The 26,429-nt window shown below is 37.4% G+C and overlaps 2 protein-coding genes across 6 annotated transcripts in view; both read left to right on the top strand.

Moving 5' to 3' along the window:
* actn1 (actinin, alpha 1) overlaps nt 1–14,710 on the top strand; it is a 34,046-nt gene extending 19,336 nt beyond the window's left edge. The window contains exons 8-22 of one of the 5 annotated variants that reach the window (XM_016508723.1): nt 1,387–1,472; nt 5,208–5,300; nt 5,927–6,157; nt 6,262–6,409; nt 6,492–6,642; nt 6,807–6,915; nt 7,078–7,218; nt 7,467–7,649; nt 7,816–7,950; nt 10,155–10,334; nt 10,420–10,566; nt 12,024–12,104; nt 12,332–12,397; nt 13,885–14,043; nt 14,129–14,710. In XM_016508723.1, the coding sequence (XP_016364209.1) occupies nt 1,387–1,472; nt 5,208–5,300; nt 5,927–6,157; nt 6,262–6,409; nt 6,492–6,642; nt 6,807–6,915; nt 7,078–7,218; nt 7,467–7,649; nt 7,816–7,950; nt 10,155–10,334; nt 10,420–10,566; nt 12,024–12,104; nt 12,332–12,397; nt 13,885–14,043; nt 14,129–14,287 (2,069 nt within the window). In that variant the 3' untranslated portion in view covers nt 14,288–14,710. Of the gene's footprint in view, nt 1–1,386; nt 1,473–1,953; nt 2,040–5,207; nt 5,301–5,926; nt 6,158–6,261; nt 6,410–6,491; nt 6,643–6,806; nt 6,916–7,077; nt 7,219–7,466; nt 7,650–7,815; nt 7,951–10,154; nt 10,335–10,419; nt 10,567–12,023; nt 12,105–12,331; nt 12,398–13,884; nt 14,044–14,128 lie in introns of all 5 variants that reach the window. The other 4 variants (XM_016508722.1, XM_016508720.1, XM_016508721.1 and 1 more) reach the window with 4 other exon arrangements.
* A 1,399-nt stretch (nt 14,711–16,109) lies between these two features.
* cox16 (cytochrome c oxidase assembly factor COX16) lies at nt 16,110–19,367 on the top strand. The gene is made up of 4 exons (XM_016508724.1): nt 16,110–16,400; nt 16,911–16,988; nt 17,159–17,227; nt 18,533–19,367. Exons 1-4 carry the CDS (start codon nt 16,338–16,340, stop codon nt 18,644–18,646), a joined length of 324 nt encoding a protein of 107 aa, XP_016364210.1. The 5' UTR covers nt 16,110–16,337; the 3' UTR covers nt 18,647–19,367.
* Nucleotides 19,368–26,429: the final 7,062 nt, after the last annotated feature.

Here is a 26,429-nt window from a genome sequence, read left to right as displayed (position 1 = left end):
CCACTGTTCCAAGCTTTCTCCATTTGTGGATAATGGCTCTGACCGTGGTTCGCTGGAGTCCCAAAGCCTTAGAAATGGCTTCATAACCCTTTCCAGGCTGATACATGTCAACTATTTTGTTTCTCATCTGTTCTTGAATTTCTTTAGATCGCGGCATGATGTGTTGCTCTTTAAGCATGCTTCACTTTGTCAGACATGTTCTATTTAAGTGATTTCTTGATTCAACAGGTCTGGCAGTAATCAGGCCTGCGTGTGGCTAGTGAAATTTAACTCAGCTTTCTAAAATGATGTGGTTAATCACAGTTCTTTCATGATTTAAGAGGAGGGGAAAATAATTTTTCATGTAGGGCCAGGTAGGTTTGGACAGCTTTTTTCCCTTAATAAATGAAATTATCATTTGAAAACTGCATTTTGTATTTACTTGCATTATCTTTGCATAATATTAAAATTGGTTTGATGATCTGAATCTTTTAAGTGAGACAAATATGCAAAAAATAAAAAAAACAGGAAGGGGGCAAAAACCTTTTCACGGCACTGTACCTGTGCTACTTAAGACTGGTTTTGTGGTCCAGGGTCACATTTAGATTGTTGCACTGTTGCACTAGATTGATGTTCCTCAAACATTTTTAAATCCTAAGTAGCCGCTTGACATACAGCTTTAGTTTTCTGTTCTTAACTTTAACAAATTTAAGATCAAAGTTAGAAAATCTTTCATTGATTTACATTGATAGAATGTTTAGCATGCGAGATGGCAATAATATTTGCATAATGAATTTAAATGGGTCTTCGTTCTTACATCTATTTGCATACTGAACTGTCTTTTCTTTCTTGCAACTTTCTATTTAAACATAAAAGCCACTTTACACCGTTCACACAGATAGAAAACAATACACAAATTCACATTTTTACTGGCCCCAATACAAAAAAATACATTTTATTTTAACAGTGTAGCAGTCTCAGAAACAGTGTAATGTCCCAGAAAAAAGATGGTGACATTAAAACCAGCATAATTTGTATCTGAACATTGATTTACAACGAAGGAGAAAAGTGTCAAGTGGCTGTACTGGAACATTTCATTTACACAAAAACCAAAAACCTAAACTTACCAAAAACTATAACAACTATTTTGAAGTAGTGACTATTTTTCAACTATCAGAAGCATTTGTTGCTCAAAGTATTTCCTTCAGAAAAGTCAAAACTTGTTCAAACATTTTAATGATTAGCTTAATTTTTGGTTGACTATAGTAGTTTCATATCCATTCACATTAACAATGCTTTCTTTACACAGGAAGTCACCTCAGATGGGCCTCTGAAGTGTGTGTGATGTGCTCTGATTATTAATTTATTCTCTCATTACTTTAATATCACCCCCTTCTTTTTCTGCAGATATTGTTGGTACAGCCCGTCCTGATGAGAAGGCCATCATGACCTACGTTTCTAGCTTCTACCATGCCTTCTCTGGGGCGCAGAAGGTATCGCAGGGCACCCCTTCCAATGCCATGAACTTCTACACTCACCCAATACGTCCCTCCCCTCACTCTGTTTCTGTTCACTGGGTTTTGTGATGACCAGTAGCAGTGATTACTGGTTGTCGTGGTTTCCTACTCTCCTAACAGTCTGCCTCTCTCTGACTCTTTGCAGTGCTAAGCTCCGCCCCTCAGGGCTCATGCTCCCCCTACAGTTGCATGAGTCTTTCCACCTGTTGCATGAAGGAAATGAAGTCTTATGATGAAGGCATGAGTGTGTCTCCACTCCAGTCTCCTAAAAGAAATACTCAAACATTCCCGGCGTCAATGAGACTTCCTGGAGACCTCTTCATGCCTTGTATCATTTCTGTAGAACTGTGCCCTGTTTGCCTTTGTGTCTATGCAGTCTTTTACTCTGTGCTTTTTTTCTCTCCCTTCCTCTCCACCTCCTTTTCTCTCTGTTCCCGCTCCCTCTTTCCCTGGGCAGATATCGTTAGTACGTTGCGTCCCGATGAAAAGGCCATCATGACGTATGTGTCATGTTACTACCACGCCTTCTCAGGCAAACAGAAGGTGAGCGCAGACAGACATCAGCCAATCAGGACACAAGCTTCCACATCACAAACCCAGTCAAATCTAGACAGCCAATCAGATCTCTGCTTTCATCAGAACCCTAAAAAGCAGTGCCAATAAAGAAATGTAAGAGATGTATTCTTCACTAATCTGAACTCCTTTTTGAAAAAGAGGGATATTTTGCATACTTTTAAAAAGAGTACTTATTATGGAAATAATATGCCTTAAAAAGAAAATTGCATGCAATGTTTTCAAACACTTAACTGCATGTTATTTGCAATTAAATGAAAATGATTTACAGTTTACATTTATATTAAATGCAGTTTGATTTAAAGATTGTTTTTTACCCACTTAAGTAGGCGTTAAGTACATCTTTATATGTAATTTCATACACATTTTTTTTTCTTTCTTTGAAATATGGTGAAAGTGTTCTGCTGCATGTGCTGACAAGCTTTTATGGTAAACTAAAATATCTTTTAATGCCATTTCTATTGAAACTTCAACAAAATAAATTTCTGGTCCGTTGTATGTCACGTGTTTGAATATATTTGTAACTATAAATTTGCAATGAAGTTGCAATTTAGTACATTTAAAATATAAACTTCAAATGTGATATTGAATAAAACACTAAAGTTTAAAATTGCAATCAAGTATTTTACATTTGCATTAGTATGTTAGTCAACACAAACATATACGTTAAAGTAACACTCCACTATTTTTGAAAATAGGCTCATTTTCCAACTCCCCTAAGAGTTAAACAGTTGAGTTTTATCGTTTTCGAATCCATTCAGCCGATCCCCGGGTCTGGCGGTAGCACTTTTAGCTGTAGCTTAGCATAGATCATTGAATCTGATTAGACCGTTAGCATCTCGCTCAAAAATGACCAAAGAGTTTCTATATTTTTATATAGTCTTCTATACTCTCATTCCGGCGTAATAATCAAGGAACTTTGCAAAAATATAGAAACTCTTTGGTCTTTTTTGAGCGAGATGCTAACGGTCTAATCAGATTCAATGATCTATGCTAAGCTACAGCTAAAAGTGCTACCGCCAGACCCGGAGATCGGCTGATGGATTCGAAAACGGTAAAACTCAACTGTTTAACTCTAGGGGAGTTGGAAAATGAGCCTATTTTCAAAAATAGTGGAGTGTTCCTTTAAAGTAAACATTTTTATTTACAAAGTTTTTAAAATTGTGTTAAAAAGTGTGTTAAGAAACAATATCTTTAAGTACACTTAATTTCATTAATATTGCAAGTATGTTGCTATCTGCAAGTACAGTTCTTTTTAAATATACTTTTAAGATTTGATGTACACATTACAATTAAGCAAACTTTTTCACAAGGGATATTGTGGTGAGGTCAGTTTTGAATGATGTCACTTGCAGGTGCTCTTTTTATGATCTCACTGACAGGTCAGAACCTGTCTGCTCTGAAACCTCATTGTGATTTCTTACTTATTTCTTGTTTGGCTGTGATATTAATTTCTTTCTTTCCTGGGTTTTGTCTCAGTTCTGGCTGTTTCCATGGCAACCCTGCTGTAATATTACATAACACACCTAGCTCTGTTTCTCCACACATCTGTACGCACACACAGGGCTCTGGTATAGAAACCATCAAACTTCTTTACACATCAAAATACACGTCGACGATCATGTCCAGCTAAAATTCAGTCGGTTCGTTCCTATTCAAATGACTTTTATTGTTCATAATTCATTGTGTGTTAGTACAGAATTAGTCCAGAAAATTAGTTTAAAATCAATAGCCATTTCCTCAGCAGTGAATCAGCTTAGACAAGCTCTTGAGCCTTAAGCCAGTGAAGCCACATCATAAGCCGCATATACCACAAAATTGTTTACACTTTTTACTTCTGAATCAGTTTAGACAGACTCGTGTATTTGAATCAGTTCAGATAGACTCACTTTAGAAAGTAATAGTTCATTCAGAGAAAGCATGTTTCTCACTGACAGGGTGAAAGTTACAACTTCACTGTGCTGATTCATCACATCCTGCTGGGTTTCCTCAACTCTTTGTGAGTGTTTCTGAGTTGATGACTAACATCCATCGATAAATAGTTTCTATATGCTGGGTGTGTGTTCTCTGCACATTCAGATCCTGTCAGCTCTTATAAGGCACGAGTCTGACTGTAAACCCACCAGACAGTTCTGCATTCAGAAAAACTTCATCACATCCACACCCATGCACGATTGTTGTATGCAATATTTGGATTTTTCTAAAAAAACTTGGTGTCATCATGGCCCAGCAATTGTATCTTGACCAACCTAGCTAATTTAATTAGAAAAGACAATATTATATTGTTTTGGTGACAGTCACAGATTCTTTGTTTTCCACAGAATTAAAAAAAAAAAAACTATTAAATCAAAAGTTGGGTTTGGAGTGTCATGATGATGAGTGGATGATGACAGAATTTTGATATTTTGATGGCCAGTTCAATATTATTTGTACAAAGCAATATCACATTTTTGTTTGATTCATTTTTGGATTTCAATCGTAATCAATTTAAATGTAAATATTATTTTCTATAATATGTGTTTTTTTTTAAATATTTTTATTTTACGCACAAAATGCAAAAATAACATCAATAGTAACAAAAATGTAATTTAGTTTTTTTTTTTTTCAGCTGAACAATGGAAACTGAAATGGTGCATTTTGTGTTTTCATTGATTTTTTTATTTTTTTTATTAAAAAGTTCAACCTTGGTAAAAAAAAAAAACGCTTTTTCACAGCAGCTTTTCCAATAAAAAAGTATAACTTCTTAATTCACTATTGATAACAATTTTGTGCCAACATAAGCAACATTTCAGATTAGCATTCATAAGATGATCATAAAACTGAGTCACTGCCCGAACTGTCTGTCACTGACAGCGCTAAACTGAACTTATCATTGTTTTCTCCTCTTCCTTTCTGGCTTTTAGACTTGCAACTCACTTCCTCCCCCCCTCCAAAAATACACATATTTATAATTAAACACGCACAGAAGGGTTATATGATATTATTGACATAGCAGTTGATTGCATTTGGTTAACGGTAATAAAGTGACTTGAGCACCTCAACACACTTAAACAGACAGAACCTTAATGGCGTTGCCATGGCGCTGATGTGGTTTCCACAGAAACAGAAGCAGATTCACTCTGTCCTTTACCCCCTCAGGCCGAGACAGCAGCCAATCGGATCTGCAAAGTCCTGGCTGTCAATCAGGAGAACGAGCAACTGATGGAAGACTATGAGAAACTGGCCAGTGATGTGAGCTTCTCTCCTGTTCACTCTCATCCTCCTCTCCTCTCTTCTCCTGTTGTCTCAACATGTGCTCATTTAGGGCCAGTGAGAAGTTTGAGTAATTGAAACTCAGCTAATGTCTAGCACATTTACTCTGCAGTGTTGTTAAGGTCACGGAAAACAGGGCATTTAAAATTCTGCTTTCCAGACCATGCAGATCTATGGAAATTAAGTAAAACTTGAAGGATCATGGACATTTTTGTACTGAAAATGAATTGTTTTAGTAATGCTCAGCTTTAAAATATTCAATTATCAAATCAATATTTGTGAAAGGAATCTAAATTAAATAATTCTACAATCATTATATATATATATACAGTATATATATATAAAAAAATCTGATAAATAAAAAAAAAAGATAAAATCCAGAATAAACCGGAAAAGTCATGGAAATGTATTATTTAAATTATGTGAACCCTGCGTCAAATTCATAATATAAAACAATATATACCATAATTAAAACTTTCTCTTTTTCTCTCTCTACCTCCTTGATCTCATTCTGTTTGCTCCCAACTGTTTCCAATGTTTTATCCTCTTTTTTTCCACTGTTTTTGTTGTTTCCCCCCATTTTTTCTGTTGCTTGCTCTCTTTAGCTCCTGGAGTGGATTCGCAGAACAATCCCATGGTTGGAGAACCGCGTTCCAGAGAACACCATGCAGGCCATGCAGCAGAAGTTGGAGGATTTCCGGGACTACCGACGACTTCACAAACCACCCAAAGTTCAGGAGAAATGTCAGCTGGAGATCAACTTCAACACACTGCAGACCAAACTCCGCCTCAGCAACCGGCCTGCGTTCATGCCCTCAGAGGGGAAGATGGTCTCGGTGAGAACCTAACACACTTACAACCTAAGTATCTCCCCAGGATTTAGAGCATTTAACTCTCTTAATTGGATCTGTGATGTTCAATTAATCATCTGCTTGTGTAGGATATCTCCAATGCTTGGGGAAGTCTTGAGGGAGCAGAGAAAGGTTATGAAGAGTGGCTACTAAATGAGATTCGCAGACTGGAGAGACTCGACCACCTTGCAGAGAAATTCCGCCAAAAAGCCGCCATCCATGAGGCCTGGACTGACGGTAACACTTCTTTTTATTGGTTTATAAGAATTGAGTTCCTCATTCTCTCTAGGGTATGGCTGATTTTTGCTGTTCCCTGTAGGTAAGGAGGAGATGCTGCAGCAGAAAGACTACGAGACAGCATCACTCTCGGACATCAAAGCTTTGCTGAAGAAGCATGAGGCATTTGAGAGTGACCTTGCAGCTCATCAGGACAGAGTGGAACAGATCGCTGCCATCGCACAGGAGCTGAAGTCAGTAAATGCACCAAAAGATCTGATCCAGACATTGCTTGATGCTTTATAATTTAAATGTTTTGTTCTAAAGCAGACCACACAGAACATTTCATCTGTATCTTACATGATCTGTAATCTTTTGTTGGAGTAGTTTAATAGTTTCACTCTCATTCTCTCTCTAGTGAGTTGGAGTACTATGACTCTCCCAGTGTAAATGCTCGCTGTCAGCAGATCTGTGATCAGTGGGATTCACTGGGGGTTTTAACTCAGAAACGCAGCGAGGCCTTGCAGGTAAAACACTTCTATCATACACCCCCATGGAATTAATCCTTTCTACACTGACCTGCAGGAAAGGGCAGTATTTCTTCTTTGGTGACACACTGTGATACTGTGATTTTGTGCTGTAAGTGCAGTGCACTCATATGTGTGTTTTGGCTCTGTCTCTTTCTTCAGAGGACAGAGAAACTGTTGGAAACGATTGATCAGCTGTACCTGGAGTTTGCCAAAAGGGCGGCGCCCTTTAACAACTGGATGGAGGGAGCCATGGAAGACCTGCAGGACACTTTTATCGTCCACACCATTGAGGAGATACAGGTAGTGTACACTCATCTTTTATCCATCCATTCACGTTCATTTATTCATGCAGTATATCTGTTGATCTGTCTTCCCATTTGTTCTCCATCCATGCATCTATCCATTTGGTTTATTTCAAATGTGACTGTGAAGTGTTGTGGTGCTTTTCACATAAAAGTTAATATAAGAGTGAAAACTGAAAAGTTGCAGAGGGGAATGTTTTTGAAAGTTATAGCACCTCTCTTTGTGTGTGTGTGTGTGTGTATCAGGGACTCAGCACAGCCCATGAGCAGTTTAAAGCCACACTGCCTGAGGCAGATAAGGAACGACAGGCCATCCTGGGCATCCATAATGAAATTGCTAAAATAGTGCAGACATACCACGTCAACATGGCTGGCACTAACCCCTACACCACCATCAACCCCCAGGAGATCAATGCCAAATGGGATAAGGTCAGAAAATACATTTGAGCAGCACAAACAGAAGGGAATCAGAGTTTTCAGACAGATATGTGACATGTTATACATAATTATGTAAGAAAATGGGTACAAATGAGAGTTGTTTAATTCACCTCCATACTGCTTTCTTCTAATCTCCCTTTTCTCTCTGTCCTCTCAGGTGAGGCAGTTAGTACCCCAGAGAGATCAGGCCCTGATAGAAGAACACGCTCGTCAGCAGAATAATGAGAGACTGCGCAGACAGTTTGCTAATCAGGCAAATGTCATTGGGCCCTGGATCCAGACCAAGATGGAGGTGAGACATGAGTTCTACTAACAGAAAATGAATCACATTCTCTTAAGGTAGGCTTCTTCAGAGAAAAAAATACATCAAAAATGTCCTTGGTGATTAGCTTACATACATGATGACACAAGCAAATTTGGTTGATTTACATAAGCCACTTTTCCACCGAAATTACCTGGATCAATTTGTCCCAGGAACTTTTTCCCCCCAGACCTGTTGCTGTCTGCGTTTCGATAGCGATCTAAAGTACCATGAAGAATAGGTAAATAGTCTGGTGATGTAGGTCTGCGCACGTTTCTCAAAACCAAGTACACAAATTTTGGACTTGCGTCCTCGGTAGTTCGGACTTCACGAGACGGACGGGGCGACGCAAGTCCGATAATTCTGCAAACAGCAGCGTACTTGATAACGTCATTCAGCTCGCCTTGGCTACTGCAATTTTCCTCACTGTATTTACAATAAGACGAAATATGATATCAAACACCACTGCCTCTTTTCGTTTTCATTTAAACATATTAATAGCCGCAGAAATGTAGTTCAGGGAACGTACATACATTACAATGAAACGAAATATTATATCAAACAGTATTGCCTCTTTTCATTTTCATTTTAACATATTAATAGATTAACTCTTTCCCCACCATTGATGAGTTATCTCGTCTTTTACAAGAAAACGCTTCCCAGCTAAAGACGAATTTTTACGGATTTTTGTGTTTTCATTGTTGTACACTGGGGGGCGCTATTATGCATCTTCTGAACGAGTACAAAACCTCCCGAACAAAAACACACGTGAACAGGATGGAGAAACGAGCAATCTCTTATGTAAACAGATGCATATGAAAAATAATGCGATCATCAGCAATAGACAGCATATAAATGAAAACTGCATAATGTTACAGAGTAAAATGTTGATCCAGGAAGTGGTATATGTCTGTGCAAGCTTTGGAGGTGTTGATGGAAGCGATTTACTGGATTTATGCAGTATACCTATATTCAAGTGTTGATAAAAAAAGAATGCTTTAAGTTAGAATAAAACAGATTTTTTTGTTTAAAAGTAGAGGCTCTGATCTTTATTTTGGTGTATTGAATATTCAAATATTCATACAGCAAAATATACTGGAGGCCATCAAATTTTTGTGAAAATCATCCAAATTGCTGGCGGTGGCTGGCAACTTTTTTCAAAAATGCTGGCGGGGAAAGAGTTAATAGAATAGTAAAATAAAGACCAAAAGATTACCTGTTATATTTACCCAAAACGAATTATATCTTATGTTTAACCACAGAGACATCAGACCCAGCGGCAAATGTCAGAAGGACTAGCCGAGTTGAGGCTGCTCTTGTTGGGATACATGAGCACTGATCGCCCGGTGATCGCGTGGAACTCACGTCTCCGAAATTGGCGAAGCACATTTTCAAATAGGCACTGTCTTTATAAATAAACCGCAGATTTGATTTTTAAACAACTACATTCTCACCTGAAATACTTTTAAAACTATATTTCATGACACAATAACAGTAATATTTTTTTAAAAATGATGCGAATAAACGGTGTTTGAAATACAATGTTGCGTGAACTCAACCAATCAGCATGCTCAGCGCCCAAGTCCCGCCCCCGAAAGTTCCAGACCTTTGAAAAAATACTACCTCGCGAGCAGGGGCAAATTTTTACCCGGAACTTTATTTAGATCCTGGTTCCTGCGGTGGAAACACACCGAGTACCGGCCCAAAGTCCCTAGTTCCTGGGGAAAGTTCCTGCGGTGGAAATGGGGCTATACACTACTATTTTTTTTGGAAGGAAATTAATACTTGTATTTAGCATAAATGCATTAAATTGAAGAAAAGTGACAGTAAAGACATTTATAATGTTACAAATGACTTCAATTAATCCAATAAATATGGTTCTTTTAAACTTTCTATTCTGAATCCTGAAATATTCATGTTTAATATATGTTTTTGGTAACTAGAAAATATTTTAGATCAACTGACCATTTGGAGTAAAGTAGATACAGGACTTTCTAGTTTAAAATGCTACCATATTCACTATATGTTAACAATTGTCTTAGAGGAAAAAAATGGTTCAGATACTGCCAAATTAGCTCTGAAAACCATTTGGGTGGCTGGAGAAAATTTTTGCAGGAAAAACCTCAGGGCAAAGATTCAGGAAGGACTGTGGGTGGCCTCTTATTTTAGTATTTTTTTTAATTTTCTGTGCTTAGGAAATTGGCAGAATCTCTATTGAGATGCACGGGACCCTGGAGGATCAGCTGACCCACCTTCGGCAGTATGAGAAGAGCATTGTAAACTACAAACCAAAGATCGACCAGCTAGAGGGAGACCATCAGCTAATACAGGAAGCACTTATATTTGACAACAAACACACTAACTACACCATGGAGGTATACACACATAAAATCACAAATGCTTACTTGCAAACCCCCCGGTTCAGTGGGTATGTTCCTGAAGTCTCTTTTCTTCCTCTAGCACATCCGTGTAGGTTGGGAGCAGCTCCTCACCACCATCGCTCGCACCATCAACGAGATCGAGAACCAGGTTCTGACCCGTGACGCCAAAGGCATCAGCCAGGAACAAATGAATGAGTTCAGAGCCTCGTTCAACCACTTCGATCGAGTCAGTATCACACCGCACAGTCCAACACCACAGTTTAACATCATTAAGAGCAGTAGGACGTCTGAGACCATAACTCGGTCACTTCATCTGGGTGGGAACCAACAGAGAATTGCAGAACTTTTTGTTAGTTAAAAACATTTCATTTTTTAATTTTATGATTGGCTGCTGCAACATTTTGTCTGGTACCTTGCAGACTTGGGCAAAATGTAAAGTTTAAAGGCCCATTTATACAAAGGACGATAAAGATAAATAATAAAGTAGTTTTAAATTTAAATTGTTCTACATGTAAAAGAATAGCAGAGTCCACACCACAACTTAACAATAACGGCACAGAGGAATGATATAATTTGAATCACTTTCATAATGATTTTTTTCCAGCTGATGAATGCTAAAAGGATTGAATCGGTATTCCAGTCAGTAATCATCCTTCTTTAAAGAGCTTGACATTTAAAGCTGCAGAGAACACATTTCTAGCACTTGCTTATAATAAACACACCATTACCGTGCATTGGTGTGGGTGTTAATATACTTCTTGATATAGGTATCGTCCTTGGTGTGTACAGAAAAGAATGGTTCCCTTTTAGCTGATGTTATATGAACTGAATTGGGAACAAGTTATAGAAAGTTGGATTGGAATGACAAAAAGTAGAACTTAATAAATTACACTTCAGAGAAATTCAGCAGGTAATGACATTCTGGGAAATGAAATGTTTTTCCATCCTGGTCCAAGTCTGGAAAGCCTAAAAACTTTGAAACTTCAAGCCTTTTTTAAACTTTCAGCTTATTTTGCCAGACGTAATTCTTTCAGTTCATTTTAATTCTACCTCCTTAAAAATCAAATTTCAGTTCTACTTCCTTTTTGCGACCTTAAATAATATTCACCATAATTTGATTGAATTTTAAATCATTTTTCATTTTTTAATTCTAAGTGGAGCACAACCCTGGTACCTTGCGGTTCCTGTCCTGTTTAAGTACTCGACTTATAAGCATTCAAAATTGCCAAAATGCACAAATATCCAAGTTTTTACTTTCATAACAATGCGTTTGTATAATCGACCTGATGTGCATAGAGTGGAATTATGGTATATGTCACCCACACAAGTCCCAGATTACAGGCTGCCACGCTGAAACCTAACGCTGCACTAAAAACCCACACAGTGCCGCCCAAGACACCTTAACATCGTTAAAACAACACAACATAGTTAACCGAGCGCAACGGGCACAGTTTTTAGCAGATCTGTCCTCACAGTCACTCTCTGTCCTCACTCACGGCACAGTACTGCACAGTTTATCCTAACGTTTGTGCACTTTTCTCTTCTTTTGTCTCGTTTTTCACTTCTGCATGGACCCTCTTCCACCCCTCCACATGTCTGCATGACATTCCCTCACCCCTCCCATGTGTGTACTGCATGTCCACGCTGCTGACCTCTGACCCTGCCCACGGCTCTGACACCCAGGACCACTCGGGCACACTGGGCGCTGAGGAGTTCAAAGCCTGCCTTATCAGTCTGGGCTTCGATATCGGGAACGACGCACAGGTACACACACCAACACCAGTTAGGGAGTTCAACCATTAACCACACTCTTTTTGTTTTTTTTTCCTCTCTCTACTCTCTTTTCTATTCTTCTTTCGCTCTGTCTCGTTTTCTCTCAAACCTTCCTCTAATATGACTTCCTTGAACCAATACTCCTCCCGTCCTCTTTCGCTCTTCATCTTTCTCTCTACTACTACCTGGTTCTGTTTGTCCCTGGTGGGTTCCTGTAGAAGAGAACAGGCATGATGGATGCAGAAGACTTCAGAGCCTGCCTCATCTCCATGGGTTATAATATGGTAAAGCAGAGAGTTCAAATCTCCATGGGTTGTGATCAGGTTAAACTGAAAGTTGTAGTCCCCATGGATAATGTACTGGTAACTGTTCATCTGAATCAGAAACTGATATTAATAATCCCAATGGATTAACCTGGAAAATCAGAGGTTTGTGATCAACATGGGGTATAATATGGTAAAGCAGTTTTAATCTCCATGTTTTATCTGGTAAGTCAGAGTTATCATCTGGTTTCGGACAGATTTTGTTGGGTTAGTTATATGTATGTGGGTTATTATTTTAGTAAGTATTTCTGGAAAAAATAGCATGAACTATTAAAAAAGTCCATGGATTATAGTCAGGTTATAGTCCCTATATGACTCATTATAAACAGAAGATATAGTAGAAATTTATATCTATTACATGGGATAACTACGGATTTATATCTACTACATGGTATAACTTAGAAAAACAGATTTATAATCAACAAGGTGCGGCCATTTTCAACTTGAATGTGCAAGGCTTCTGATTTCAGCCGCTTCCACTTATTTTAGCTGTACAAAAACAGTCCATAATGCTTCTTGATGCAGCAAACTGGTGTAGGTTATCATATTATTTTGATTATTTGTCTATTCATAAATGTACTGGTTTGTTGCACAAATAGTTTTTCCGTTTACTTTTTTTTTCCGTAAAATTTTTCTAGTTATTCATCTACAGCGGTGAATAAATCGGAAGTCTCACATATTTACAGGAAATAGCTTACTTCCACATTGAAAAATAAGGTGGATAATATGGTAAAGCAGAAAGTTATAATCTCAATATATTATCTGGTAAGCCAGAGTTATGTGGTTTAGGGCAGATTTCCTGAACTGATCCTATTATAATTTTTATTAACATTTTGAATTATGTATATAGCCTATATTTTTATTTCAGCTATACGTTTTTATAATTTTATGTTTGCTTCCCATTTTTTTCTATATAGCTTTATTTTTTTTCAGTTTTAGTTTTATATATTTATTTTAATAATGCAACATTTCAAATTTTTTTAAGTTTAAGTTTTCATGTGATATTTATACTTTATTCAGCTTTATTTCAGTTACTGAAAGTGTTTTTTAAAATAGTTTTAGCATTAATTTTAGTTAACAGTAACAACACTAATGTGGTTATTACTTGAAAAAGTTTCTTAAGTATTCATAAAGTAGCATCAGCTGATAAAAAAATAATTGAGTTAAACTGTTATAATCCCCATGGAACATCACTCATTATAAGCAGAAAGTTAACATGGTATATATAGTCTGGAAAAGCTGAGATTTACATTTATCAAGATAAAATAGATCATTTTGATTTTCATGGATTAAAAGCAGGTATATTAGACCATTATCTCTAAATAAAACAGAGTTATTGAAAAAAAGTGCCTGGTAAAAAAAACAGCATCAACTATGCTAACCCAGTGAAGAACGATCTTTCATATTGTTTTCATAGTGATTTTTAAGAACTGTTTCTCTGTGTGTAGGGAGAGGCGGAGTTTGCCCGCATCATGAGCATTGTGGATCCTAACAGACTGGGAGTGATCACATTCCAGGCCTTCATTGACTTTATGTCTCGCGAGACGGCTGACACGGACACCGCTGATCAGGTCATGGCATCCTTTAAAGTCCTTGCTGGAGACAAGGTACATATACAACATCCCAAAAATTATTTCCCAGTGTTAAAGTGTCTAAATTAATAACCAAATGAATAACTCTGTCCTCATGCAGAACTATATCCTGGCGGATGAGCTGCGGCGTGAGCTCCCCCCTGACCAGGCCGAGTACTGCATCGCCCGCATGACGCCTTACACCGGCCCTGACGCCATCCCGGGAGCTCTTGACTACATGTCCTTCTCCACCGCCCTCTATGGGGAGAGTGACCTCTGAACCGTGACCCCGCCAACCTGCCTTTGATACAAACACACAAATATGCGTATTCATACACACACATAGCTCGCGCACTATGAGAGTAAAAGTGGCTCTTCAGTGCTGATCTAGCACCAACAAGCAGAGCAAGCAGAACTGGTCCCAGATCAGCCCATCAGAGCAGCTTCCATCGGCACCACCCAATGACGTTCGCTCATTTTTGTATTCTCCTATCAGCCCAGGCCCTTCCTGTGTGTCATATACAACTTCCTGTTCTTTCTCCAGCTGTGTTCATGAAGCCTGTCTTGGGGTTTGTGTCACAAAGATGCAGCCTTCACATGCTTGTCAGAAGATCCTACTTGGTAGTTATGTGTTTGTCACATTGAAGGAGAGAATAGGAAACGGGACAGGCAATCCTGATACTCTTTTCTCTTTGTAAATGTACAATATGCAACAAACGGTTACAAATATATTGTACATAAAGCATGGCGTAGGCAGCATCATTGTGACCACTGACCCATGTGATACTGCATGACCATGTGTTACGATTGATCCGCTTTTTTACATACAGTAAATGCTTGTTGATGAGAAGTTTTCTTGTGATGATGAGTCAGACTTCATGAATAGACCTTCCCCTTTCTGCTTCCAAGCGCAACATTGAAAAACTCCCTTCCAGGAGGAATGTTTTCTGTATTTTTACTTCTTATTTTGTTTGTTTTTTTCCCCTCTTCATAAAGGAATAAAGTTAACATATTTTATTATACAGAACAAAAAAGGTATTTTTCTTCACCTTATTAAAAAAACTTTTAAAAATTATGAAAATTTAAATAAAGAAACAATCACAGTTGTGTGTTTGTGTTTTTAATTGCTTGTATGAAGGAGAAATACGTTAACTTAAGACAATTATCTATTTTAATGTAAAAGGAAAGACATTCATTTCATAACTAATTTCAACATTTATTCATTTTATTTACTCGACTTATCACTATTTAAATAAAATTTGCTGTATATTTCCTAATAAAACAGGAAAGTGTGGAAGAACATATATAAGAAATCCTATATTTTCACACAATGTACACATTTTATTTTATTTTATTAGCTTTTGATTAAGTACATTGATTAGAGATATTGATGTGCCATTTTGGCTTTGTGTGTTCTTTGACTTGTGATGTACTAACAAACACCATGAAAATAATTTACTTTTGTAAGTACCTACAGGACTAGGATAGGACTTCGATTCTGACAGCATTTTTCAGCTTAGATGTCCTCAAAGGAAAAGTGCATTATGTGAAATTTAGAGAGTACACAAGCATATCGATAGATGGTCTCAAAACTAACAGATGTGGTCTAAAAGCCACAAAACTAGTTTTGATTTCTTGAGTTATATGTTTTCTGGTAAAAAAAAAAAAAAAAGGTCCTAAATTTATTTAGAAAATTGATTTCCATGACAAAGAACTAATATAAAGTTCTAATATACGTTAAAATATAACGTTAAGAGATCTATTGTGTTCCTTTACAGTTGAACTAAATTAACCCTGTAAATGTGCTTTCAGTTGTAATTTACACAGTAATTTCATTTCTATCACTATTTTTTTTTTTTTTTAAGATCTATTGTGTTCCTTTACAGTTGAACTAAATTAACCCTGTAAATGTGCTTTCAGTTGTAATTTACACAGTAATTTCATTTCTATCAGTCTTTTTTTTTTTTTTTTTAAAGTGGAACCAATACCTTCGTTCTTAGTTTTACACGGACGCAATATGAGGCTGTACGAAGTCGCTGCGGGGAGTGTGGGTTTGTTTGGTTTATATGGCTGCGCCCAGTCGAGTCATGTTGAAGCAAGTGAAATAAATAGTAAAGCTTTCTTTCATTTTCTTAAAAGGACGGGATTAATAAGTAGAATGTAACTCTCTGTTCCACACTCCGGAGCAGAAGGTGGCGGTAATGCACCTAATTACGCTGGTTGCCAGCCGCCGTTAAAAGCCAAGAAGAAGAAGACGTCATGTTGAATTATGTCCGACTGACTTTATTCTTGCTAATATGAAATTGTAGAATGGCATGCATTAACTAAACATGTGGAATCAAGTTCGTAAACTCCAAAAGAACAGGACAGTGAAATATGGGATCCCGATGCTGGTGAGCGCTGTAATGTTTGTATGCAGTATGAGCTGTCATTGATTATAGTCCACTGTTTATAGTTACGATTTTAAAAGTTGTGGAGCACAAGACTTAGTAATAACTAGACCGAAATCATGGTTTAAATAATAATAGTAATATTTATTGTAATTTACTGTAATATTAAATCTAATTGTTGTTTAAATTACCGTCAACTGTTATTTTGAAAATTGAGTGATGCAATCTTTGTCCAACATTAGTTACTAATATTTAATTAAGTCTTTTGTAAATTTAAAAAAAAAAAATGAAAAAATAAATACAGTTATAGCATAGAGTGACAAGAGAGAATATGTTCTCAGATTATTCAGTTGCTTTTTACATATTGATGGTATCACAATTTTTCAGTGTGCAATATATTTACAAGTTCTCTTTTTCTGTTAAACATTGTTGTCAACTTTCTGCCTTTGTCAAATCAATAATTTTGCCTGTATTGTGCTTATATTTCTGCTCATATTTAATGTTTGTCTGAAGCTGCTGGTTGTGGGAGGGTCGTTTGGATTGAGAGAATTCACTCAGATTAGATATGATGCGCAGAAGATAAAAAAGAAGGTATGTAAAACTTCATAGACTAAAACATAACGTCATATAATCTTTTCATGTACAGGCCAAGTGACACTGACAGAACTTCAGCCAGAACTGATTTATGCTGTTTAATTAAACATTATTCTAGTTTCCTTCTTGTTATCATTTTTATTTTTCCGTTTGCATGTTTGTTTTAGCTTGACCCTACACTGGAAGCCCGGGTGAACACTAAAAAACAGTTGGCCATCCTTCAGGATGAGTATGAGGTAATGAGAGAATGAGATGAATAGATGGAGAATCTGTGTGTGCACTAATGTTTTATAGTGCTATAATGTTTTATAGAGCCATCTGCTGTTTTGCTGCGGACTGGAAGTTATGTTTACTCGCTAGTGAGGTTGTGGTAGTCTAATGGTTAAGCATCTGGCTTCTTAAATGCAATCGGTGCAGGTTTGGACCTGACGCAGAGTGACTCAGGAACTGTAATCGCAATTTTGTCATGCAGTTTGTCAAGCAGGACACATAACACTAGGTTTCTCCAGGGAGACTGACTGACCCGGCAATTAGCGTGCTGCAAGTTATTTTAGACAGAAAGTGTCTAAGTTAGCTGTTTAGTCTCGACTTGGTTCATTTAGCATCTCCATTTCAGGCTGTGGGTGGTTGAGGCTGTCATACTGCGATGGTGATTCTCCTTGACTTTAAAAACTTTATTTTTAGCTTTGCAGCCATTATAAGAAGTTACAGTGCTATTAAATCTGACCTTCTGCTGGCAGACAGTAGTAGAAGAGCGCCCTCAAGTGGAACCAGGAAAATTTAGTCTCACAGCTGTTCATTAGATGATAAATATTAACTCGTGTCATGTGTCATCCTAATTATTTTATTTTAGATCTTACACTGACCCTCCATGAATCATAAAACAAACAAACACCCTGCTGTAGCTGACTCATCTTTGGTTATAGTGTACTTAGTTTAGTGTTCTCTTTGGGGTCATGAAGATTTAATTCAGCAAGGTTGATCAAAAGTGACAGCAAATACATTTGTAATGAAACAAAAGCTTTCTGCTGTTCTTTTGAACTTGTATTCATCCTGAAAAAAAGCTAGCATGGTTTCCACACATATTAAGCAGCTCAACTGTTTTCAACATTCATAATAATAAGAAATGTTTCTTGAGCAGCAAAGCAGCATATTAGAATGATTTCTGAAGGATCGTGTGACACTGAAGACTGGAGTAATGATGCTGAACATTCAGCTTTGCCATCACAGGAATAAATTAAGTTTTTAAACATATTCAGATAGAAAAGTGTCATTTTAAATTCTAATAATATTTCGCAACATGACTATTTTTACTGTATTTATGATCAAATAAATGCAGCTTTGGTGAGCATAAGAGACTTTTTTCAACAACATTTTTGAACTTTAGTTTATGTACCATAGCGTCCAGACCATTTGAATGAAACCTGAAATTTGAATTGAAACCTGAAAATTACTATTACAATTCTGTGTTTGTGCATGTGATTTGTGGCTTTGAAAAAAAAAGGTGATTTAATATAGCATAATCTCTTTTATTCCTACAGAAATTAAAGGATTTGGACTTGGATGGATGGAAGAACATTCGTGGCCCACGTCCCTGGGAGGATTCGAAGGAGTACCAGGAGGAGCAGCTAGCTCGACTCAATAAAGGCACATAGAACTCTAAAACCTTAAACTCCCCCTGCTGGCCCACAGATGTAAGACGCCCATAAAAACTGTGCAGTGTACCATGGTTGTCACTGTATAATAAATCAGCACGATCACATTATATCTAGATCAGAAACTACCAATTTGGACTCTACTGTCTGGCGTATGGAATGCCACTTTGTTGTCTTTTTTGGAAATATATGTCCTTGTGCACTTGTGTGGCTGGGTATGTGTGTAGCAGACTCTCTGTACACTTTGGTGCTCCTATATTTTTACGGCATCAGGAAGGTTGTAACCATATGTCAATTCACATTCACAGTAATGCATAACTCAAGCCCCAGTACTGCATCTGAGTGAATAAAACCCCTTGCTCTTTCAGTGGTGCAAACAGAACCAATGGTGCCTGTGCACATGCTGGGTGAATGGTACAGTCTAAAGGCAGTAGGCATGAATGACCTTCTGTACACCTGTGCTGGATCAGCCTACTGCTCACTGTACATCTCATTCCAGCAAGCATGTCGTGGAGTGTGTAGAATATGATGATCAGCAGTTTGAACATTATTGTCTTTTCTGCAACAACCTCCGGAAGTCCAGGGCCATGCTTTCTTGATGAGCTTATTTAGGCTGTTGGTCTCTAGCAGTGTCTCTCTGGGTCCTTGAGTAAGTGAAAAGCTAATAATTTAATTGAATGCAAAATATACATAAATGTGGCTGCACAATTAATCAAAATAAATCTGAAATTGCGATTATAGCTTAGTGTGATTATGAAATCAAAGGCTGAAATTTTTTTTAAGTATAGTCTCTTGTGCAGTGTGTTTCAGAGTGAAGAGCGGCACTGTGTTACTCATGTGCAGCTTAGTGTTTTCAGCACCTCAATTCACACATCTCTGAATGTGCAGTGAGTTTAATGTGCATCTTGGGAACTCAATGTGTGGTACGTTCTCTTTATTTACACATTTGCACAATGACCAACATTCCGGTGGATAGAACTTTGCCAAAATGGAAAGATTTTAACGTTTGACAGTGAAGAATTTAAGACATAAATTTTACTATTGTCATTTGTAAAAAAAAAATCATTATTAGGCCTTTAATTATCATTTTTTAAATTTTACATAGCAATTGTAATTTAACCCTTTAAGCCCTAAGCACAAATGTTGAAGCACGAATTCAACAATTCGTCTCCTCCGCATCACCCTGGTGCCATTTTGGAGAATATCCGCTAAACGTAAACCGCGTATGCTGTTCTGTGTCAGCTGCGTCACACAGATACGCGGTTTTCGTTCAGATCAAATCACAACAACATAGGAAACAGATCCGGTGTGACGCAGCTGACACAGAACAGCATACGTTGTTTGCGTTCAGGGTGAAGCGGAGGAGACGAATTGTTGAATAAAGTCGTTGTTATTACAGGTTTGAAACGACATGAGGGTGAGTAATTAATGACAGAATTTTCATTTTTGGGTGAACTAACCCTTTAATGAATCTCCATGTCTCAGCCATGGCCCATTTATCTCTTGATGTTTCCAGTTTCTTTTCACATTAACTTGTGAGAAAACGGGTTTGCTCATTTTTACAGTTTAGTTTGGTGCTACAAGTGGTACAGATATGACTCGTATGTATATGATTCAATTTTAACAGTATTTATGCTAATATAAATATGCTAATTTATTCTAATATTCATATCTATTGTAGCTTTAGAAATTAAGAGACATTTTACAGGGTTCAACACCAAGGACTCCTCATTTTAGAATAATCAATGCTATTTTTAGCAATGCGTTTTTATACTTCATAATTTTATACTTCATTTAATGTAAAGTTTCTTTACAAAAACTTTTTTTTTAAAAAAGTATTCTTTCTAACAACAGCAATGTATAATAATACATCTCAGAAAACCAAATGGTTAAATTTGCAAGGCATAAAACTGGATGTACAAGATCAATGAATGCAAGATTTTTGGTGGTATTGCAGAACTAGCCTAAAAAGACCAGTGACTGTCAACTGCTGTTCTCTCAGCCAGCCCAAAAAATCTCTCTCATTGGTCCCAGGCCAGCCAGCCGTTCTTAGTGTTGAGCCGAGCTTGAGATATATATTATCATTTATTGTGATAATCCTACCTTTAACCCCGAAACTTGTCGGTTGACTGTGTCTGTGCTCACTTTGTGTTTGTGGTTTAATGTTGCTCAGAGTTGTGTATGGTACTATGCAACCTGCACATCATCATCCATAAATGCATCAGTGTGATGCTACAGAGCAAGCGCTAATATCTGGGTAGAATATCACCTCCTGCTGCTTTGAGCAATGCTACACCTATGGTTGTGTGATTTTAAAAGGTCTAATCTTTGGTTTATCTTGCGTCCAGCTGTGCAGCACACGGTCTTGATTCCGACCTGGAGTGCATGTGTATTTCCAAACAGGATCTGGGCACAGGCTGCCGCTCTAATGTTAACGCCAGCCAGCACTGACTCATCTGTGTGATGTGAAGCTTTGTTCGGAGGCACATTTTAACAAGACCCTGCTGACTTTCCCTCTTCCCCCTCGTCACTCTCCTGCTGGAAATTCCAGCACTGTCATATCATGTGCTCCGTCACTTTAATTGCTCAAGTGGGAATGATCCTCAAGGGCCGAAGGGAACACGTCAACAAATCTGACTTCAGGAGTCCAGATATCCTCAGGGGGCATTAAAGCCACTCATGTGTCCAGTTCGAGTCAAAACAGTGTTGACAGGGAAAGGCTCTAGTATGTTTCAATAAACTTTTGAGATGTTTTGGCTGGTCAGGTAAGGAGCACAAAAACAGACTAATTAATTTGTCATGACAAGTGTTGCTGTAGCAGAGAAGTGCTTTTATAACAGTAAATTCTCTACAGGACATTAATTTGATGCTGGCTAAAAGTGTTTAATTTATTATTAATTTGTTATTAGCCTATCATTAATTAGTATATTCATTTATGTAATAAAATGAGACATTTGTTCTGTATTTTGCACAGTAACCCATTATTTGCCATGATTTGGTCTTTGAATAAGGTAATTGAAGATGTGGTTAACTTACATTCTCACTTAATTGTAAATTTCTTATTTTTTTTAAGTAATATAAATATATATATTCCCTATATGGATGGAATTTCTTATTACTATCAGTGTTAAAAATGGTGGAAATTGTCATAATTCTTCAAGGTTTTTGGTGAATAGAATGTTCAAAAGAGCAACATTTATTAGAAATCAGTTATAAAGTTAGTCTTTACTGACATTTTTGATCAATTTAATGCATAAATAAAAGTATTAATTTCTTAAATATATGATTAAAAAAAATTCTAAACGTGAGCAAAGAGTAAAATGCCTTGCTCAAAAACACAGACATGACAGAGCTGAACTGTGATCTCAACAACTCAGTCACCTCAGCTTGACAAGTAGTGGTGACTTGAACCCGTAACCTCTTCCGCCCAGATCCTTAACCATTAGATTAACAACCCACTAACAGATTTATGTGGACAAGTCTCCTTTACTGCAGTGTGAGGAAGCCACTTTTCCCTGAAACACTGAGCAATTTATCTGGCTCTCCACTAAGGGTGGCACTTGCATTTAAATTAGACCTCTTGAACTACAGTCAGACCTCCACCACAGAGCTAGAGCCTTATTGATGCTAGTAAACAAATTTATTTTTTATTTGTCATTGCAGAGATGAACATTTCAGTCGAATTCATTCCACTTTCACTGCCGCAGAGGAACAAAATGGGCCTGCAAATATTTAAATGTATGATGTTGCCTAGTGGGTTTGTTTGTGTGTGAGTGTGTGTGAGCTTGCTTCTAATATTAGTTTTGCAAACTAAAACTTTAAGTGTTTTAGAAATCTGGCTTAGGCATTGTCTGGCTTCACACATAGACACATGTACAGTGTAACTTCTCAATTAATTCTGAGGGAACATTTTGCCTAACGCTAAGGTGTTCAGAGTGGTTTTAACGTATTGTTTTGTGGTTGAAAATGTGATTTGGTTAGAACAGTAAACGCCACAGAACGCGTTTTGCCATTCCACTGAGCTACTTTTCCCACTGTTTTTTTGTGTAAACACGAGTAGACGGACATCTTTGACGTTGCGTTCGCGTCTTTTGCAGCGTCTCGCGTATGAGGCGGCGTTCAAAAACCGTGGCGCTCAAGTTGAAAGACGTTTAACGTTTAAAAACCGCGTTTTTCGAAGATAAATAGTGAATAGTCTCTTTTGCATTTTAGACTTTTCTCTCCGTTTTATTCCACTTTGTTGGTTGTTGACAGTGACTGTATGTTTGAATTAAAATGCAAATTATTATAAGATTTTAGGAAGCCAAATGAGTGTCAGAGACTCAGAGTAGACATTTGAAAGCAGCTAGGGAAAGTATCTCCATTATCCTCCTTCCAGTGTCTTTCAAAATTGGACCAATCCAGAAGTCAAAGGTCAGTGGGAGCTTAGTGACTTGGATGAAGGTGGCACAAATGAATCAATTCCCGCAGGAAGCCAATCCAGCAGCTATTGCAATGCACAAAGAAGACTTGTGGAAGATGCTGTGAGACTGGACTTGCCAACTGTAAATATGACTCAGTATGTTTGGCTCAAATCCATCAGATCTCACCTGCGGAGCCTCATCACAAAGGTAAGTGCTCTCTTCTTCACTAATAGGGCCTAAGGTTCCTGTTCTAATAGATTATAATAAAATGCACTGAATTAACATTAATATAAACTAGGTTTATGCATTCTTTTAACCTGTATGTATGTTTAGGGTCAGTGAGATTTTAATCAGTAAGACATTAATACTTGTTTTCAGCAAGGATGCATTAAATTGATCAAAAGTGACAGTAAAGACTTAAATTGTTACAAAAGATTTCTATTTCAAATATGCCTTGCTCAAAAACACAGACATGACAGAGCTGAACTGTGATCTCAACAACTCAGTCACCTCAGCTTGACAAGTAGTGGTGACTTGAACCCGTAACCTCTTCCGCCCAGATCCTTAACCATTAGATTAACAACCCACTAACAGATTTATGTGGACAAGTCTCCTTTACTGCAGTGTGAGGAAGCCACTTTTCCCTGAAACACTGAGCAATTTATCTGGCTCTCCACTAAGGGTGGCACTTGCATTTAAATTAGACCTCTTGAACTACAGTCAGACCTCCACCACAGAGCTAGAGCCTTATTGATGCTAGTAAACAAATTTATTTTTTATTTGTCATTGCAGAGATGAACATTTCAGTCGAATTCATTCCACTTTCACTGCCGCAGAGGAACAAAATGGGCCTGCAAATATTTAAATGTATGATGTTGCCTAGTGGGTTTGTTTGTGTGTGAGTGTGTGTGAGCTTGCTTCTAATATTAGTTTTGCAAACTAAAACTTTAAGTGTTTTAGAAATCTGGCTTAGGCATTGTCTGGCTTCACACATAGACACATGTACAGTGTAACTTCTCAATTAATTCTGAGGGAACATTTTGCCTAACGCTAAGGTGTTCAGAGTGGTTTTAACGTATTGTTTTGTGGTTGAAAATGTGATTTGGTTAGAACAGTAAACGCCACAGAACGCGTTTTGCCATTCCACTGAGCTACTTTTCCCACTGTTTTTTTGTGTAAACACGAGTAGACGGACATCTTTGACGTTGCGTTCGCGTCTTTTGCAGCGTCTCGCGTATGAGGCGGCGTTCAAAAACCGTGGCGCTCAAGTTGAAAGACGTTTAACGTTTAAAAACCGCGTTTTTCGAAGATAAATAGTGAATAGTCTCTTTTGCATTTTAGACTTTTCTCTCCGTTTTATTCCACTTTGTTGGTTGTTGACAGTGACTGTATGTTTGAATTAAAATGCAAATTATTATAAGATTTTAGGAAGCCAAATGAGTGTCAGAGACTCAGAGTAGACATTTGAAAGCAGCTAGGGAAAGTATCTCCATTATCCTCCTTCCAGTGTCTTTCAAAATTGGACCAATCCAGAAGTCAAAGGTCAGTGGGAGCTTAGTGACTTGGATGAAGGTGGCACAAATGAATCAATTCCCGCAGGAAGCCAATCCAGCAGCTATTGCAATGCACAAAGAAGACTTGTGGAAGATGCTGTGAGACTGGACTTGCCAACTGTAAATATGACTCAGTATGTTTGGCTCAAATCCATCAGATCTCACCTGCGGAGCCTCATCACAAAGGTAAGTGCTCTCTTCTTCACTAATAGGGCCTAAGGTTCCTGTTCTAATAGATTATAATAAAATGCACTGAATTAACATTAATATAAACTAGGTTTATGCATTCTTTTAACCTGTATGTATGTTTAGGGTCAGTGAGATTTTAATCAGTAAGACATTAATACTTGTTTTCAGCAAGGATGCATTAAATTGATCAAAAGTGACAGTAAAGACTTAAATTGTTACAAAAGATTTCTATTTCAAATAAATGCTGTTCTTTTGAACTATTCATCAAAGAATCCTGAAAAAATGCATCACAGTTTCCACAAAAAAACTGCAAAAAATGGCACAACTGTTTTCAACATTAAAAAAAATAATAAGAAATGTTTCTTGAGTAGTAAGTCAGCATATTAAAATGATTTCTGAAAGATTATGTTCTCACATTGATTTACTTTGATAAAAAATTTGTAGAAATTAAAACCAAGTTTGAATGATGTCTGTATATTAGGCGGTTGATTCAGAAGTTTAATAGGGTTTGGGGTTTAGAACAAACTCTAAAGACAATATTTGAAGAATATCTATATTGTGCTAAACACAGTAACTAACACAGTAACTAATAAACTGCCTTCTGCAAGTAAACATGTCTATATGTGGCATATGTACTTGCATACATACAGTATATAGGCCTGTACTGTATGTCACACGTGTGGTGTGTGTGTGTGTGTTTATTTAAGCGTTTCGTATTTGTAAGTGTTCAGTCGTGTTCTCAGACTGTGGCTTGAGACTCCCTCACACGTGTGCTTCAATTTTTCATCACAAACTGCAAGAAAACGGCATCAATTATTAATCGCAGCACTAAGAAAAGAAGAAATCTAATTCAATATTTACTGCATACTTCCTGAGCTAGCAAATCACATGACAGAGGATAGAAAGGTGTGTGAAGGTTACACAAGGGGCCTTGCTGTGAAATTGGCAACGTTTAGAGGAAAACCACTTTTTCCCCTTCTAGAACAAACACCCACATGAACTCTTAGTATTGTAATTATCTTTTAGAGCTCGTACTGTATAATCAGCGTGACACACACACCTCTTCGCTGAAGCGGATAACATCAGTATCACACACACATAAACCATTATATCCAACAAAATTATACTCGCACTGCACCGTTACTGACTGATAATCCTTTTCATCCATGTGATGCTGTATATGCATAGCTTATTGTTTTTCTTTGTCATAATTCTGTGTTCTATAAATATCCTGATGCTCTGCAGCAGAAGGACTGTTCAGGCAGAAAATACACACACATACACTCCCTCTGGCAAAACTACGGCACAGCACACACAAGAATGCATTATCTCGTAGACACACAACCTCAGATTCATTCATACTTCAGCACGTACACACACGTTTCAGCTCTGCCAATCATGTTTGCACACACAAATAAACTGGCACTAACAAGCCATCTGGGCATCTACGCACAGAGCACAGACTTACTCCATTCCTTTACTCTGTGGCATCATTACACAGATATACAATATTGTGGTGATGTACGTCACAAATACACATATTATTATAATTTAAAATAAGATTTTTCCATTTTCATGTATTTTTAAAATGTTATTACTGTGATGGCAAAGCTGATTTTTTATTTATTTATTTAGTGA

The sequence above is a fragment of the Sinocyclocheilus rhinocerous genome, unplaced genomic scaffold (genome assembly GCF_001515625.1).
Source record: "Sinocyclocheilus rhinocerous isolate Xijiao unplaced genomic scaffold, SAMN03320098_v1.1 scaffold564, whole genome shotgun sequence".
NCBI lineage: Eukaryota > Metazoa > Chordata > Actinopteri > Cypriniformes > Cyprinidae > Sinocyclocheilus > Sinocyclocheilus rhinocerous.
The sequence above is the reverse complement of the archived record's forward strand: the minus strand, read 5'-3'. Positions and strand labels throughout refer to the sequence as shown.